Raw genomic sequence first — 18,466 nt, 5'->3', positions numbered from 1 at the left:
GAGGCCTAAAGGAATGGGGTGGAAACAAGAGGTGGGGGAAGTATACAGTATATGTACAGGCAGTGCGTGATTAAGTTATTTAGTGAGGAGTAAATGTAGATGCGAGGTTTAATGCCTAGTCACCCCCTCAGCTCCTCCAATGCTCCCCCCGCCTGACAGCCCCACACATGCCAACAAGACTTCTTAAGAGCTGCCCCCCTCCCCCCATGGAACTCCTTTCCACTCCCCCTCAGACTCGCTCCTTCCTTCAACAACTTCAAGCAAGCCCTCAAAACACATTTCTTTAAAGTGACTTACCCCACATCTACCACACTCTTCTATATCACAGTACACAGTATACAGGGGTGCATGCAGTAGGAAGCAGCTGGCAGTATACAGCAAGAGGCAGGGGGGTATACAGCAGTATACAAGTAGGTATATAGCAGTACAGTATACAGGGAGGCATGCAGTAGGAAGCAGCTGGGAGTATATGGCAAGAGGCAGGGGGGTATACAGTAGTATACAAGTAGGTATATAGCAGTACAGTATACAGGGAGGCATGCAGTAGGAAGCAGCTGTGAGGTATATAGCAGGAGGCAGGGAGGTATACAGCAGTATACAAGTAGGTATATAGCAGTACAGTATACAGGGAGGCATGCAGTTGGAAGCAGGGTGTTATGCAGCAGAGGGGTGGTATATAGCATGAGGCAGGGGGGTGGTATACAGCAGTATACAAGTAGGTATATAGCAGTACAGTATACAGGGGGTGCATGCTGTATGAAGCAGGGTGTTATGCAGCAGAGGGGTGGTATATAGCATGAGGCAGGGGGGTGGTATACAGCAGTATACAAGTAGGTATATAGCAGTACAGTATACAGGGGGTGCATGCCGTAGGAAGCAGGGTGTTATGCAGCAGAGGGATGGTATATAGCAGGAGGCAGGGGGGTATACAGCAATATACAAGTAGGTATATAGCAGTACATGTGTACATATAGCAGTACAGTATACAGGGAGGCATGCAGCAGGAAGCAGGGTGTTATGCAGCAGAGGGGTGGTATATAGCATGAGGCAGGGGGGTGGTATACAGCAGTATACAAGTAGGTATATAGCAGTACAGTATACAGGGAGGCATGCAGTAGGAAGCAGAGGGGGGTGGTATATAGCATGAGGCAGGGGGTGGTATACAGCAGTATACTAATAGGTATATAGCAGTACAGTATACAGGGAGGCATGCAGTAGGAAGCAGAGGGGTGGTATATAGCATGAGGCAGGGGGGTGGTATACAGCAGTATACTAGTAGGTATATAGCAGTACAGTATACAGGGGGTGCATGCAGTGGAAGCAGCAGTATGATGTATGTACAGGAATGCAGTGTAGACAGCACAGCAGTACAGTATATATAAAGCATTGTATATACAGTACATAAGCACATATGGGAACATACCCGGTCTTTCATCCGCCAGCTCTGCGCCAGGGCCCGGCTGCCCTCGATCTTCTCGGCGTGTCTCTTCTTCATGAAGGCAGCCGGCAGCTTCCAGTCGCTGAGCTCTCCCTCTTCCTCCTCCTCCCCGGCACTGGGTACCGGCATCTCCGGGCTCTGCGGCTCCATCCCGGGAGACTCTGCGGCGCCGCCTGATCCTCACTGCAGCGCGATGGGCGCCGCCATATTGCCACTCCCGGCGTGCACTGCGGCTACAGCGTCCGGCGGGGACCAAACCTGAGGGCAGGGGAGAACGCGTGGGGAGAGTGACCTCTGCCTGATTCCACAGCTAGCATGGGCTGTGTGAGCTGTGTAACCTGGGCTGTGTGATAGCTAATACGCAACTGTCCTCACTTCACCCCTCATGCCTCCATAGGCCCTTTCCGCCACGTGTCCCCCTCCATATAACCCCTCCCGATGTGTCTCCTTTCCTTCTTGTGTCCCCTCCATATACTCCCTCCCCCGTGTGTCTCCTCTCCTCCTTGTGTCCCCTCCATATACCAACTCCCCGATGTGTCTCTCTCTCTCTCCTCCTTGTGTCCCCTCCATATACCCCCTCCCCCATGTGTCTCCTCTCCTTGTGTCCCCTCCATATACCCTCTCCCCATGTGTCCCCTCCATATACTCCCTCCCTCATGTGTCTCCTCTCCTCCTTGCGTCCCCTCCATATACCAACTCCCCATGTGTCCCCTCCATAAACCCCCTGCCCCATATGTCCCCTCCATATACCCCTCCCCCATGTGTCACCTCCATATACCAACTTCCAATGTGTCCCCTCCATACACCCCCTCCCCCAAGTGTCACCTCCATATACCAACTTCGAATGTGTCCCCTCCATATACCCCCTCCCCAGGTGTCCCCTTTCCCCCTTGTGTGCCCTCCATATACTCCCCATGTGTCCACTCCATATATCCCCTCCATATACCCCCTCCCCATGTGTCCCCTCCATATAACCCCAGTATTCCCATGTCCCCTCTAGGATTCCCCATAATACTCCATGACTCCCATATCCATTTTGTCTGTGTTTCCATATCCCTACCCCCATACATCCTCATGACCCCTCTATGAACCCTCATATATATCCTCTACCTGTGTCTCCATATCCCCCCTTCCTCCTCCATGTATCCATATGTCCCCTTTCTGACTCCCTCTAATCCCCCCTCCCCGTGTTTCCATATCCCCTCCATGTCCCCCATATCCCTTCCCGTTATATCCCCTTGTCCCGTCTATGACAGCCCATAATCCTCCATGACTTCCATATCAATCTTCCTAGTGTTTCCATATCCCTCCCCCAAAAACAACTTTGGACCTGTAGCACTAACTCCCACCATCATGAAGATCTTTGTGCTACTGGTCCTTGTCTATCTGAAGCGCTCCACCGACGCACTCCTTGACCCACACCAATTCACATATAGGGCTAACAGGTCCGTGGAGCACGCCATTAACATCAGCTTGGTGTACATCACAGAACACCTTGAAAGACCTGACTCCTACATCAGGATCCTGTTCCTGGACTTTAGCTCTACCACCAAAACACCATCTGCCCGGACATACTGTCCGACTACCTGGCGCAACTCGGAGCTGACTCCACTCTGTGCGCATGGGTCAAGGACTTCCTCTCCATTAGAATGCAGCAAGTTAGGCTCGGTAACTGCTCCTCCCGCGAGACAACCACCAACTTCCACAAGTGTGTGTATTGTCCCCACACCTGTTATCCCTGTACACCAACTGTACCTCTTCCGCTGACTCTGTTAAGTTCATTACATTTGCAGGTGACACAACTAGCAAGGAATAGCATGCTTACCGCAGCAAGATTGGAAGAATCTGCAGCTGGTGCAGGGACAGTAAGTTCACCTTTAGGCATGAGCTCTCGGAATCGGAACAGTTCCGAATTTTCGCATGGAAATTAGGCCGTTTCAAGTAAAATCACGAAAATCGTAAATAACACTGTTTCGAGTACCTCGTTCTGCTGGTGTGAAAATTGGCTTCCGAAACAAGAATTTTCAGCCCATAGTGATGTCAACAAAATGGCTGCTGGCGATTTCCTGGTCTCCGGAGGTCACACTAAAGTGGCAGAAAGAGCAGTTTTTTATATGAATGGGGGGACGAGGGCATCCCCTACTCTGGTCCCGTGGACCTCTGATCCATGTGGAAAACCGCTCGTTCTGCCACTTTATCGTGGCCTGGGGGGACCAGGGATTATCCAGTGGCCATTTTTTTGTTGTTGTCACTGCTTGCTTGTTTCAGAAGCCAACAGATACAGAGGCTGTCTATGGCCATTCAGCGCCTTGAGTTCATCGGAAACAGTAGGTGCACTGGACCTCCTTAGAGGATACTGGCGTGGGATTATCTAAAGGTAAGTATTTCTGGTTAATTTAGAACAATAAAATACTTTTTTGCTGTTGTGTTTTTGTTTCTTTTTTTAAGTCTTTGCGTATATGGGTAAGGGGTACATCAGTACCCCTATACCCATTTCAGCTGGGGAGGGGGAGCGTATCTGTAAGAATCTCTGGGGTAGATTCTTGCAGGATAGAACCCTGATCTACATTAAAGTACCACTGTTTTAGTAAGAAGACTTTCTATGCAGACTTTCTCTTTAAAGGATTACTGTTGGGGGTAGAGGGAAAAAGAGTTAAACTTACCATGTGCTTCTAGTGCTCCCCCGCAGACATCCTGTGCCCGCGCAGCCACTCACCGATGCTCTGGTCCTCGCCTCTAGTTCAATTCTGGAATGTCAGTGTAACGATCGGTGTAACACAGAGAGGATCTGATTACCGGTGATCTGCAGTATAACCGAAAATACAGATATATACCCGATTATTGATGATCTGCAGTATCACCGATAATCAGATATATCTCTAACGTCTGGACACCTGAGTAATATGAGTGTTTGGTGCAACAGTAATACTTGAGGAGAGCCCCTGTATAGAAGGTGCAAGGCAGTAAGGGATACTGCCCAAAGAACAGGCTCCTTCCAACGGCCTGAGGCTCCCCAAGGGGAGGAGTCAGGCTGAGAGTGGGAAGGACCAGAGTGTGAGTGACACCAATGGTGGAGTGTCACTGACAGATCTGTGAACTATCTCTAAACAGAGGAGATAGTTCTCGAGGTCGGACAAGCCAGGTCGGCAACAGACAGACAGATCAGATACAGAGGGAAGAGACTGATACGGAATCCTAAGGCAAGCAAGGTTTGGCAACGGAGTATCAGAAGTAGCGAAGTACCAGAGGTCAGAAGAGAGGTCAGGATAAGCAGAAGGTCATAACAAATAATATACAATTGTCTAGTCTAAAGGTGTGAGCTCCTTGATCATCAACACCCTGGAACTAGTCTGAAGATATAACAGGATGGTAAAGCTAATTCCTAGTCTTGGGTGTGAGCTCCGTAGTCATCAACACCCCGGAACTAGTCTGAAGATTAACACAGATAATATACAGTATTCCTAATCTGGGGTGTGAGGTCCGTGATCATCAACACCCTGGAACTGGTCTAGAAAATAACACAGAATCTGACAAAAGGTCTGAGTGCTTCCACGTAGTGATCGCAACGGCAGACAACCAGAGAATGACCATCACCCAGTATATATAGCGAGGCGCTCACCAGCGCCTCCCCTAAGTGCTGGACCAATGGAAGGTGATGGAATTGTCAGCTGACCGGCCTGGTCAGCTGACTCCTTCTGGCTGTCATAAAAGCTCTGCCTCTCGGCGCGCGCGCGCGTCCTTCTGAGCCAGTGTGGACTATCAGTCCCAGCCACACCAGACCTGTGCTGCAAACCATCCACTGTGCTGAGCGCGGAACCAGCCGCACCGCTATCAGAGCATGCGGCGGTTCCTCCGCGTTCAGCCATACTGCCCGATGTAGGCCTATGCGTGCAACACGCCGCGTCGGACGCGGAATCCGCCGCCTTGTTCTCAGGACATGCGGCAGTTTCTCCGCGTTCAGATGCAGGCCCATGCGCGCAATCTGCCGTGTTGGACGCGGAATCAGCCGCCTTGCTCTGGGCACCCGCGGCGGCTTTTCCGCGTTTTCTCACAGTCAGACTTTAAAGTCGGAAAACCACTGCGCCTGCACGGCCATGTCCTCGCTCCAGCTGACGTCACCAGGAGCACACTGCGCAGACCGTACTATGACCTGCGCAATACACTATTGGTGGCAGGAGTGAGGGCGCGGCTGCCCAGCCGCAGTGGCTTTCCGACTGTAAAGTCGGAAATTCCAGAAGTGAACCGGAGATGGGGACCGGAGCATCAGTGAGTGGCTGCGCAGGCACAGGAGGTTTGCCGGGGACCATTACAAGCCCCCCAGTTTCCCCCTACTCCCCCCTACAGTAGTCCTTTAACCACTTGCCGACCGCCTTGAGCCGATGCCGATGGGCGGCGGCAAGGGCTGGGCCCAAACGACCGCAATACGCCCATCGCGGCGGCGGGCGTGGTTATGCGGCGATCGCGTCATTCGTGACGTGATCAGCCGCCGGCGACTGGCTCCGCCCCCCCGCGCTGTAACCCGCCGGTCGTTCGGAAGCGCCGGCGTGTTACTAGCACGGATAGTGTATAATAGGCTTTGTAATGTATACTGGCTGCCTCCTGCCCTGGTGGTCCCAGTGTCCGAGGGACCACCAGGGCAGGCTGCAGCCACCCTAGTCTGCACCAAGCACACTAATCCTGCCCCCCCCTTCCCTCTGATCGCCCGCAGCACCCCTCAGACCCCCCCCTGCCCCCCCCCCCCCGACCCCTGTTTGCACCCAATCACCCCCCTAATCACCCATCAATCACTCCCTGTCACTATCTAAAAACGCTATTTTTTTTAACCCTAAACTGCCCCCTGCTCACTCCTGATCACCCCCCCATCCCTCAGATTCTCCCCAGACCCCCCCCCCCCCATACCTCCCCCACCTGTGTACTGTATGCATCTATCCCCCCTGATCACCTGCCAATCACCTGTCAATCACCCCCTGTCACTGCCACCCATCAATCAGCCCCTAACCTGCCCCTTGCGGGCAATCTGATCATCCACCCACACCAATAAATCGACCGCAGATCCGACATCAGATCACCTTCCAAGTGCAGTGTTTACATCTGTTCTCTCCTCTAAACACCCACTAATTACCCATCAATCACCCCCTATCACCCCTAATTACCCATCAATCACCCCCTATCACCACCTGTCACTGTTACCCATCAGATCAGACCCTAATCTGCCCCTTGCGGGCACCCAATCACCCGCCTACACGCTCAGATTGCCCTCAGACCCCCCTTATCAATTCGCCAGTGCAATATTTACATCTCTTCTTCCCTGTAATAATAACCCACTGATCACCTGTCAATCACCTATCAATCACCCATCAATCACCCCCTGTCACTGCCACCCATCAATCACCCCCTGTCACTGCCACCCATCAATCAGCCCCTAACCTGCCCCTTGCGGGCAATCTGATCACCCACCCACACCAATAGATCGCCCGCAGATCCGATGTCAGATCACCTCCTAAGTGCAGTGTTTACATCTGTTCTCTCCTCTAAACACCCACTAATTACCCATCAATCACCCCCTATCACCACCTGTCACTGTTACCCATCAGAATAGACCATAATCTGCCCCTTGCGGGCACCCAATCACTCGCCCCACACGCTCAGATTGCCCTCAGACCCCCCCCTTATCAATTCGCCAGTGCAATATTTACATCTCTTCTTCCCTGTAATAACCCACTGATCACCTGTCAATCACCTATCAATCACCCCCTGTCACTGCCACCCATCAATCACCCCCTGTCACTGCCACCCATCAATCAGCCCCTAACCTGCCCCTTGCGGGCAATCTGATCACCCACCCACACCAATAGATCGCCCGCAGATCCGATGTCAGATCACCTCCCAAGTGCAGTGTTTACATCTGTTCTCTACCCTAAACACCCACTAATTACCCATCAATCACCCCCTGTCACTGATACCCATCAGATTAGACCCTAATCTGCCCCTAGGGCATCCAATCACCCGCCCAGACCCTCAGAACGCCCTTAGACCCCAGCCCTGATCACCTCGCCAGGGCATTGCTTGCATCTATTTCCCCCCTCTAATCACACCTTGAGACACCTATCAATCACCTCCTGTCACCACCTGTCACCCCCTAGCACACCTACCCATCAGATCAGGCCCTAATTTGCCCCGTGTGGGCTCTTGATCACTCGGCCAAACCCTCAGACACCCTTCCGATCACCTCCCCAGTGCATTGATTGTATCTATTTTCCCCTCTAACCACCCCCTGAGACACCCATCAATCACCTCCTGTCACCCCCCTAGCACTCCTATCCATCAGATCAGGCCCAATACAACCTGTCATCTAAGAGGCCACCCTGCTTATGACCGGTTCCACAAAATTTGCCCCCTCATAGACCACCTGTCATCAAAATTTGCAGATGCTTATACCCCTGAACAGTCATTTTGAGAAATTTGGTTTCCCGACTACTCACGGTTTTGGGCCCGTAAAATGCCAGGGCAGTATAGGAACCCCACAAGTGACCCCATTTTAGAAAAAAAGACACCCCAAGGTATTCTGTTAGGTGTATGACGAGTTCATAGAAGATTTTATTTTTTGTCAACAGTTAGCGGAAATTGATTTTTATTGTTTTTTTTCACAAAGTGTCATTTTTCACTAACTTGTGACAAAAAAAAATCTTCTATGAACTCACCATACTCCTAACAGAATTCCCTGGGGTGTCTTCTTTCTAAAATGGGGTCACTTGTAGGGTTCCTATACTGCCCTGGCATTTTAGGGGCCCTAAACCGTGAGGAGTAGTCTAGAATTCAAGTGCCTCAAAATGACCTGTGAATAGGACGTTAGGCCCCTTAGCGCACCTAGGTTGCAAAAAAGTATCACACATGTGGTATCGCCGTACTCAGAAGAAGTAGTATAATGTGTTTTGGGGTGTATTTTTATACATACCCATGCTGGGTGGGAGAAATCTCTCTGTAAATGGACAATTGTGTGTAAAAAAAATCAAACAATTTTCATTTACAGAGATATTTCTCCCACTCAGCATGGGTATGTGTAAAAATACACCACAAAACACATTATACTACTTCTCCTGAGTACGGCGGTACCACATGTGTGGCACTTTTTTGCACCCTAAGTGCGCTAAGGGGCCCAAAGTCCAATGAGTACCTTTAGGATTTCACAGGTCATTTTGAGACATTTGGTTTCAAGACTACTCCTCACGGTTTAGGGCCCCTAAAATGCCAGGGCAGTATAGGAACCCCACAAATGACCCCATTTTAGAAAGAAGACACCCCAAGGTATTACGTTAGGAGTATGGTGAGTTCATAGAAGATTTTATTTTTTGTCACAAGTTAGCGGAAAATGACACTTTGTGAAAAAACACAATTAAAATCAATATCTCTGTAAATAGACAATTGTGTGTAAAAAAAAATCAAAACATTGTCATTTACGGAGATATTTCTCCCACCCAGCATCGGTATGTGTAAAAATACACCCCAAAACACATTATACTACTTCTCCTGAGTACGGCAATACCACATGTGTGGCACTTTTTTGCAGCCTAAGTGTGCTAAGGGGTCCAAAGTCCAATGAGCACCTTTAGGCTTTACAGGAGTGCTTACAATTTAGCACCCCCCAAAATGCCAGGACAGTAAACACACCCCACAAATGACCCCATTTTGGAAAGTAGACACTTCAAGGTATTCAGAGAGGAGCATAGTGAGTCCGTGGCAGATTTCATTTTTTTTTGTCGCAAGTTAGAAGAAATGGAAACTTTTTTTTTTGTCACAAAGTGTCATTTTCCTCTTTAAAGAGAACTTGAGGTGGGTTCTAAGAATCCTATTAGCACACAGAGGCTGGGTCTGCATATAATGCCCAGCCTCTGTTGCTATACTGCTCCCCTCTGCCCCCCCCCCTCCCCCCCTGCGCTCTGCTTGCCCCCCATAAATCAAACGCTGAGCTAGAAACACACAGCGTGTTGCAGCCAGCTGTTTACCTCTGGATGTGTCAGTCTCGCCGCTCCCCCGCCTCCACTATGTCACCGCTCCCCGCCTGCGTCTCTTCCCTCCAATCAGCCGGGAGGGAAGGGCCGTGGGCGGGGAGCGCGACATAGAGGAGGCGGGGGAGCGGCGAGACTGACACATCTAGAGGTAAACAGCTGGCTGCAACACGCTGTGTGTCGCTAGCTCAGCGTTTGATTTATGGGGGGCAAGCAGAGCGCAGGGGGGAGCAGTATAGCAACAGAGGCTGGGCATTATATGCAGACCAGCCTCTGTGTGCTAATAGGATTCTTAGAACCCACCTCGGAATTCTCTTTAAAGTGCATCTTATGGCCTGAATAATACATATTCAGCCCGGTGCCATTGTTCCTCCGGCACCTCCCACTAATCCTCGAGAGATGGGCATGGCGGAGTGAGGCTGTGAGCTGTGTGAGCTCCGGGTGCGGCACCCCCAGAAAATCCGTAGCGGGTTTTAACTTCCTGCCCGCTGCCTATCTGCTGCCACCCTGCAGAAAATACAAAGAGCTGTGTGCCGTAGGTGGGCGAAGGGAAAGAGTAGGAGACGCTATGAAGAGCGGGGCGGAGAATGTAGCATGTGAGCAGCGTTGTAATGGCACATGTGCTGCAGGCTAACATTCTTCCCACCGGACACTGTGACAGGATTCCAGAGTTACCTGGCTTACTGGAGCTTGGGGAAGTCTTGCTGCTTGGATGCCTGGCTGATCTGTCATTGGGAAGGTACCGGTCAGCGGTTGTGACGGGCTGTGTTGCTGCTGCAGTGCTGTCCAGAGCTGGCCGTATGTGTGGTCCGGAGCAGTAACAGAGGGAGTGGAGACAAGCTGAAACGCATTGTACCAGGGCCGAGGGGGGATTAGGCGGGAATCACATTAGCGTTAGAAAACTGTCCGTTCCTGGATCGGAAGGATGTGAATGGATCCAATGTCGATTCTATGAATCCATTCACATCCGTCCTCTCAAGTGGATCCATGGAACTAAAGGCAACACTGATATATACACTTACCTCATAAACTATTAAGGGATGAAATAATTGACACATGACACCCAAGCTGGCATTTTAAGGCCGTGGCGACCTTTATTGGTTTAACTTTGTAAAATTAGTTGAGGTCTATAACTTTATTAAAAGGTTAAACCTTTATTAAACTCAATCATAAACATAACTCATCATATGACCCACCATTACGGTTCGGATCACGACAAAGAGAAACAAACTTCCAGCAGGACCCCAACACGATGTTCATCCACACCTTCTTGGCGTGACTTTCTCCAATAAAGATTTGACCACAACGAGATTCCTCTTACAGATAGGGAGTGGTGGGCAGGGAGTTCATCTGGACCGCTTCTGGTCAAAAGGCAGCTAATACTGCCGATGGACCCTTATTTTATACACCTCAAACAACCTCTCATTGGCTGTTGCAACATTGTTGTACCCCAGCAACACCTGGCACAATTTTACCTAAAAGCTGTGCTGACCAATCATGACCCTAGGGGCTAAGTACCACCTTTATGCAGCATCCTGTCAGCGAATCACAAGCCGAGATACCTCACAGAGGGAAATCTAAACAGGCCATACTTCAGGTTGCCACAGTCCCATGTATGGCCTTTCATTATACATTTTGGCCCTTTTCATTCTGCATGATCCGCTGAACGGACAGTAAGTTTCCTTCTGCAGCAATTTTTCCGGACCGCTGAGCCCAGCAAAATGGAGGCGGATCCTGAAGCACTGCACTCTGGGGGTAATGACAAAACAAAACTTGAACACACTGCCAATGAAATCGGACCTCTGCCACCACCACAGGCAGGCTGACAAGCCGGCAGGTTACTCTATTTCCCTAAAACCTGGCGTGTGCCACTACCACTCCCTGCTGTGCTCACCGAGTGACATCACCTGGCCAAGCAGCAGTTGTGCATCGGAAGACGCTGCCATATACTGCACAGCAAGCGCAACCTTTCCCCTCAGCTGTGGGCAGAGACTAGCAGTAAGTAGCCAAGTCAGGAAATAGTTGCGCGTGGTCTCCCCTAGCCGGGGGAGTGTGTGTGGAAGCAGCCGGGGGAGTGTGTGGAAGCAGCAGGAAGGTGACGGCAGGCACGAGGAGGCTCTGTAACGAATCAGAAACGGGATGACCGAAGGCCATTGTGGACAGGCCCAACTTATCGGTAGCAGAACATAAACAGATCTGTTTTCACGGATCCTTTTGCCTCAAAGTGCTAATGTGAGAGAGGGAGTTCTGTAACCGGGGGGAGGGATTACAAAGACAATTTGAGGGGGAGAAGCAGCCCCGTTTCTAGGGGCTGAGGGAGGTGCCATGATAAAGGGGGGAGCTACGGCCCAGGGGAGGACTGGCCCAGGGGGACGGGGGGCAATTGCCCCCCGGGCCGCCCGAATCTTAAGTAATTAGGGCCAGCCGCTGGCCGCTGCTATACGCAGCGGCCGCAGACATACCACAGGTGACAGGTTCGCAGTGGGGATCGCAACCTCGCGCGATATTTCCCGGCAAGTTGAAGTATCCAGCCAGAGAAGGGGCTGAGGCAGCCGGCCGTGGTGTGCCCTTGTGCGTGGCTGCGCCTGCGGTGGATGTGAGCGGCACAAGGACACAAATAGCTTAGGTCCTCTCCGGCCCGGTGGGTTGACCCCGCTTGACTCCGCCCCCCGCCTGGAGCCATTGCCGCCCGCAACGTGCTGCTGTGCCTGCGGTGTCATCGGAGTGAGCTGTCTCACTCTTCAGCTTTCTGTGCTGGGGGGGCTGGGGGCCTGGAGCTGTGGCTACGAGTGGCTGGCTGGATTGGCTGGAGGAGTCAGACACAGTCCTACCCTGTGCTGCTGTGCCTGAGGTGTCAGCGGAGTGAGCTGTCTCACTTTTCAGCTTTCTGTGCTGGGGGGGCTGGGGGCCTGGAGCTGCTGCTACGAGTGGCTGGCTGTCGGAGTCGGACACTCGGGGGGGGGAGGGGGGGCTGGGAGTCGGAGATGCCACCTATAGCTGCTTGCTGCTGTGGAGGAGGAGGAGGTGTAGGACTGAGGAGACAGGAGGATACAGGAGGTCGGGTCCAGGTTGCCAGAGGAGAAGGTGGTTTTTATAAATTTTGTTTCTGTACTTCTTCTCCCTTCTTGTCACTGAGTTACTCACACTTTGCTGCCTGCCTGCTACTGCTGTCAAATTAAATTCTCTGCCCAGGCCAGTGCCCTCTGAGTTTTTTTGTATGTGATAATCATCCCCATTCTGACCCTGGCCTGAGGGGGAACGTATTTTCTTCTTGTGGTGTGATTGGCGGCAGGGGAGGGGGGAGGCAGGCAGTTAGGCACTGTCAAACAGGTAGTTGGAAGGGGGGGGGGGGTAGGTGTCAGACAAGTAGTTTGTATGGTGGGTGGAGTGGGGGTAGGCATCACCAGGTAGGTATGTTTGTGTGTGTGTGTGTGTGTGGGGGGGGGGGTTGTTTAAAGGAGTTATCAGGCATTTTTAATGAAATAAGTGCTACTTACCCGGGGCTTCCTCCAGCCCCAAGCTCCCAGCCTGTCCCTCGCTGCAGCTCTGCAGTCAGCCATTCGCTGCCATTGCCTCCCAGTCCCCGGCGATGGCACCAGTCCGACCTGGATGTCGGCCTGTACTGCGCCTGTGCGAGCAGCACTGTCAATCACCGCCACGTGGACCGGAGTGTACTGCGCAGGCGCAGTAGTTCTGCATCTGCACAGTACGCTCTGGTCCATGTGGCGGTGATTGACAGCGCCGCTCGCACAGGCGCAGTCGGCCTGACGTCATCGCCGGGGGCTGGGAGGCAGCGGCAGCGAACAGCTGACTGCAGAGCTGCGGCGAGGGACATGCTGGGAGCTTGGGGCTGGACGAGCCCTGGGTAAGTAGCACTTATTTTTATAAAAAAAAAAAAGGCCTGATATCTCCTTAAAGGTTAGGCATCAGACACAGACAGGTAGATTGTGCGGAGAAATGGGGTTAGGTAGGTAGGTAGGGGGTGTGTGTGTGTGTGTGTGTGTGTGTGTGTGTGTGTGTGTGTGTGTGTGTGTGTGTGTGTGTGTGTGTGTGTGTGTGTGTGTGTGTGTGTGTGTGTGTGTGTGTGTGTGTGTGTGTGTGTGTGTGTGTGTGTGTGTGTGTGTGTGTGTGTGTGTGTGTGTGTGTGTGTGTGTGTGTGTGTGTGTGTGTGTGTGTGTGTGTGTGTGTGTGTGTGTGTGTGTGTGTGTGTGTGTGTGTGTGTGTGTGTGTGTGTGTGTGTGTGTGTGTGTGTGTGTGTCAGGGGAGGACTGGGACCTTTTGGCCTGGGGGGACAACACAAACTAGAGGCCCGTTTCATGGCATCCCCAGCCCAAAGCCATATCTTTCTGGTGTGCAAATCTTCAAATTGTGATCACACACACACACACACACACACACACACACACACACACACACACACACACACACACACACACACACACACACACACACACACACACACACACACACACCTAACCCCATTTCTCCGCACAATCTACCTGTCTGTGTCTGATGCCTAACCTTTAAGGAGATATCAGGCCTTTTTTTTTTTTTTTATAAAAATAAGTGCTACTTACCCAGGGCTCGTCCAGCCCCAAGCTCCCAGCATGTCCCTCGCCGCAGCTCTGCAGTCAGCTGTTCGCTGCCGCTGCCTCCCAGCCCCCGGCGATGACGTCAGGCCGACTGCGCCTGTGCGAGCGGCGCTGTCAATCACCGCCACATGGACCAGAGCGTACTGTGCAGATGCAGAACTACTGCGCCTGCGCAGTACACTCCGGTCCACGTGGCGGTGATTGACAGTGCTGCTCGCACAGGCGCAGTACAGGCCGACATCCAGGTCGGACTGGTGCCATCGCCGGGGACTGGGAGGCAATGGCAGCGAATGGCTGACTGCAGAGCTGCAGCGAGGGACAGGCTGGGAGCTTGGGGCTGGAGGAAGCCCCGGGTAAGTAGCACTTATTTCATTAAAAATGCCTGATAACTCCTTTAAACAACCCCCCCCCCCCCCACACACACACACACAAACATACCTACCTGGTGATGCCTACCCCTACTCCACCCACCATACAAACTACTTGTCTGACACCTACCCCCCCCCCCCCCCTTCCAACTACCTGTTTGACAGTGCCTAACTGCCTGCCTCCCCCCTCCCCTGCCGCCAATCACACCACAAGAAGAAAATACGTTCCCCCTCAGGCCAGGGTCAGAATGGGGATGATTATCACATACAAAAAAACTCAGAGGGCACTGGCCTGGGCAGAGAATTTAATTTGACAGCAGTAGCAGGCAGGCAGCAAAGTGTGAGTAACTCAGTGACAAGAAGGGAGAAGAAGTACAGAAACAAAATTTATAAAAACCACCTTCTCCTCTGGCAACCTGGACCCGACCTCCTGTATCCTCCTGTCTCCTCAGTCCTACACCTCCTCCTCCTCCACAGCAGCAAGCAGCTATAGGTGGCATCTCCGACTCCCAGCCCCCCCTCCCCCCCCGAGTGTCCGACTCCGACAGCCAGCCACTCGTAGCCGCAGCTCCAGGCCCCCAGCCCCCCCAGCACAGAAAGCTGAAAAGTGAGACAGCTCACTCCGCTGACACCTCAGGCACAGCAGCACAGGGTAGGACTGTGTCTGACTCCTCCAGCCAATCCAGCCAGCCACTCGTAGCCACAGCTCCAGGCCCCCAGCCCCCCCAGCACAGAAAGCTGAAGAGTGAGACAGCTCACTCCGATGACACCGCAGGCACAGCAGCACGTTGCGGGCGGCAATGGCTCCAGGCGGGGGGCGGAGTCAAGCGGGGTCAACCCACCGGGCCGGAGAGGACCTAAGCTATTTGTGTCCTTGTGCCGCTCACATCCACCGCAGGCGCAGCCACGCACAAGGGCACACCACGGCCGGCTGCCTCAGCCCCTTCTCTGGCTGGATACTTCAACTTGCCGGGAAATATCGCGCGAGGTTGCGATCCCCACTGCGAACCTGTCACCTGTGGTATGTCTGCGGCCGCTGCGTATAGCAGCGGCCAGCGGCTGGCCCTAATTACTTAAGATTCGGGCGGCCCGGGGGGCAATTGCCCCCCGTCCCCCTGGGCCAGTCCTCCCCTGGTGTGTGTGTGTGTGTGTGTGTGTGTGTGTGTGTGTGTGTGTGTGTGTGTGTGTGTGTGTGTGTGTGTGTGTGTCATCACAATTTGAAGATTTGCACACCAGAAAGATATGGCTTTGGGCTGGGGATGCCATGAAACGGGCCTCTAGTTTGTGTTGTCCCCCCAGGCCAAAAGGTCCCAGTCCTCCCCTGCTACGGCCACACTGAGACTCAACTGAGGGGAGGGCGGCATGACTTTTCCCTCCCTTCCTGTCCCCGGGGCCACCCTCCGTGCTTCCCTCTCTGCTGCAGAGTAAGCACAGGGAGCAACTCGCCTACCTGCTCATTCCAATCGCCGCTCACTTGCCACTGGTTTCCTCTGCATAGTTGCGTATACACTCTCTACTTCAGGCTTCTCAAACTCAATTTACTTGGGGGCCGCAGGAGGCAAAGTCAGGATGAGGCTGGGCCGCATAAGGAATTTCACAATCAACAGCACCCCCCCCCCCCCCCGTCCCTTGCATTGATTTTTATTTCAAAATCAAATTAACACTGAAGCAAACTATTTTGCCTATTTTACCTTATAGTTTGCTTCAGTGCTCCCATTACAAGTAATCCGCCGTGTCCCCGCTGCTAAACGAGGGCTGCAGAGCCCCCAAATCGCCCAAGGGGCATTCCGCCCACATTTCCTGGAAGGGGCAGAGCCTTCAGCTTCAGCTCTGCCCCTCCTGACGTCAATCGCGGCGCATCGCCGCCTCTGCCCGCCCCTCTCACTCTTCCTTCACAGAGAGGGGCGGGGAGAGGTGGCGATCCGTGAGGCGATTGACGTCAGGAGGGGCAGAGCTGAAGTTGAAAGCCCTGCCCCTTCCAGGAAATGCCGGCGGATTGTCCCCCCGGGCGATTAGGGGGCTCTGCAGCCCTCGTTTAGCGATAGGGATGTGGCGGATTACTTGGGAGCACTGAAGCGAACTATAAGGAAGCTTTTGCAGGCGAGGGCCACAAAATATTGTATCGAGGGCCGCAAATGGCCCGTGGGCCGCGAGTTTGAGACCCCTGCTCTACTTGCTTTACGCGGCTATGCAGAGGAGACCAGCGGCAAGTGATCGGTGATTGGAGCGGGAAGGAGGGGAGTTGCTTAATATGAGGCTTCCCTGAGCGTACTCTGCAGCGGAGGGGGAAGCGCGTAGAGCGTCCCCGGGGAGAGGAAGGGAGAAGTCGGGCCACGCTCCCCACAACTGAGTCTGTGTGGCCGCGGCTCCCCCCTCCATCACCTATGGGGGGGCATCTATACCTAGATAACCTATACTGGCTGCACCTATACCTAGCTACCTATACTGGCTGCACCTATACCTAGCTACCTATACTGAAGGCACCTATAACTAGCTGCCTATACTGAAGTCACCTATACCTGGGGAGTGACTTAGTCTTGGGGCAGGCAGTCAAACGGTGTGCAGGCAGATATGCTGTGTATGGGGACTGACTTAGTCTTCGGGCAGGCATTAGCCCTCCGGGATCCATGCCTCATTAATTTTGATAAAGGTGACGTACTGAACACTTTTGTGACTTAGGCGACTTCTCTTCTCAGTGACAATACCCCCAGCTGCGCTGAAGATCCTTTCTGACAGGACGCTTAAGGCAGGGCAAGAGAGAAGTTGGAATGCAAATTGGGACAGCTCTGGCCACAGATCAAGCCTGCGCACCCAGTAGTCCAAGGGTTCATCGCTGCTCACAGTGTCTACATCTACACTTAAGACCAGGTAGTCGGCTACCTGCCAGTGCAGGCGTTGGTGGAGGGTAGATCCGGATGGGCTAAGGTGAGGCGTTGGACTAAAGAATGTCCGCATGACCGACATCACCATGAGATCGCAGGAGCGTCCTGTCCATGCTGCTAGCAGCGGCCTTAAAAATTCAGGAATCCGCCTGGAGTCCTGGACCCTGTTGGTGGTGGCGGAGAAGGCAGTCAAGCGGCCTGCGAGCAGAGATGCTGTGTGGGGAGCAACTTAGTCTTGGGGCAGGCAGTCACACAGCGTGCAGGCAGAGATGCTGTGAGTGGGGACTGACTTAGTCTTCGGGCAGGCCTGAGCGTGCTTTGCAGACCAGGCGTCCGTGGTCAGATGGCCCCCTGACCCAATGCTGTGTGCCAGATATGTCACCACTTGCCTTTCAACATCACGGTACAGTTTAGGTATCGCCTTTTTTGAGAAAAAATTGCGGCCTGGTATCTTCCACTGCGGTGTGTGGCTTTGCTTTTGTGTGCTGATTTTCCTCAGGTGGTCATCCCATTGCAGTTTGTGCTTTGTAATCATGTGCCTTCGGAGTTGTCCCTACGTGGGTCTTGGTCTTCACACGACTCAATTTTCGGTGGCAGAGATTACAGATGGCATTGCTCTCATCTGAGGCAGACACACAAAAAAATGTCCACACCGCTAAGCCCTGGGGTTATGGCACTTTGGTGCAGGTGGCCGACTGAGTGTTAAGTGGGGTGCCAGAATCCGAGCAGGAGGAGGAAGATATGTCACGCTTCTGTGCGGAAGCTGAGAAAGATGAGGTGTTCTGTGTTAAATAGTCAACTACATCCTGACAATATTGGGGGTTGATGGCACGTGCCTTCTTCTGAACAATGTACTTTGGTCGAGGGCCGCACGAAATCATAACAGCGCGACCTCGAACAGACCTGCCAGGTGGCCTGCCTCTGTCCTTTGTTTTGTCCATATTGGGGGGATGAAGTGAAAGGTATGCACTGACTTGACTAATACAATGTGCAGTCACACAGGTGCAGCTAACAGGTATGTACGGAGTGGTATATCACACTGCGTGCACTCACGTACGTAGGTGGGTGCACTGAACACAACAGGTAGGTATATGCAGTGATGGGTATTACAAATGTGCACTTGTCACACATGTACCGTGAACAGGTAGAGTGACTGGTGGTTTCAACTATCACACTGAGT

The 18,466-nt window shown here is 52.8% G+C and overlaps 1 protein-coding gene across 2 annotated transcripts in view; it reads right to left on the bottom strand.

Annotated features, from left to right (window-relative positions):
• The window catches only part of RPTOR (regulatory associated protein of MTOR complex 1), a 411,258-nt gene extending 409,583 nt beyond the window's left edge, over window positions 1–1,675 (bottom strand). For both annotated transcript variants that reach the window (XM_068263876.1, XM_068263877.1), the window contains exon 1: window positions 1,424–1,675. In XM_068263876.1, coding sequence (XP_068119977.1) covers window positions 1,424–1,588 — 165 coding nt within the window. In that variant the 5' untranslated portion in view covers window positions 1,589–1,675. The remainder of the gene's footprint in view (window positions 1–1,423) is intronic.
• Window positions 1,676–18,466: the final 16,791 nt, after the last annotated feature.

The sequence above is a fragment of the Hyperolius riggenbachi genome, chromosome 12 (assembly GCF_040937935.1).
Source record: "Hyperolius riggenbachi isolate aHypRig1 chromosome 12, aHypRig1.pri, whole genome shotgun sequence".
Taxonomy (NCBI): domain Eukaryota; kingdom Metazoa; phylum Chordata; class Amphibia; order Anura; family Hyperoliidae; genus Hyperolius; species Hyperolius riggenbachi.
This window is presented reverse-complemented; position numbering and strand designations above follow the sequence as displayed.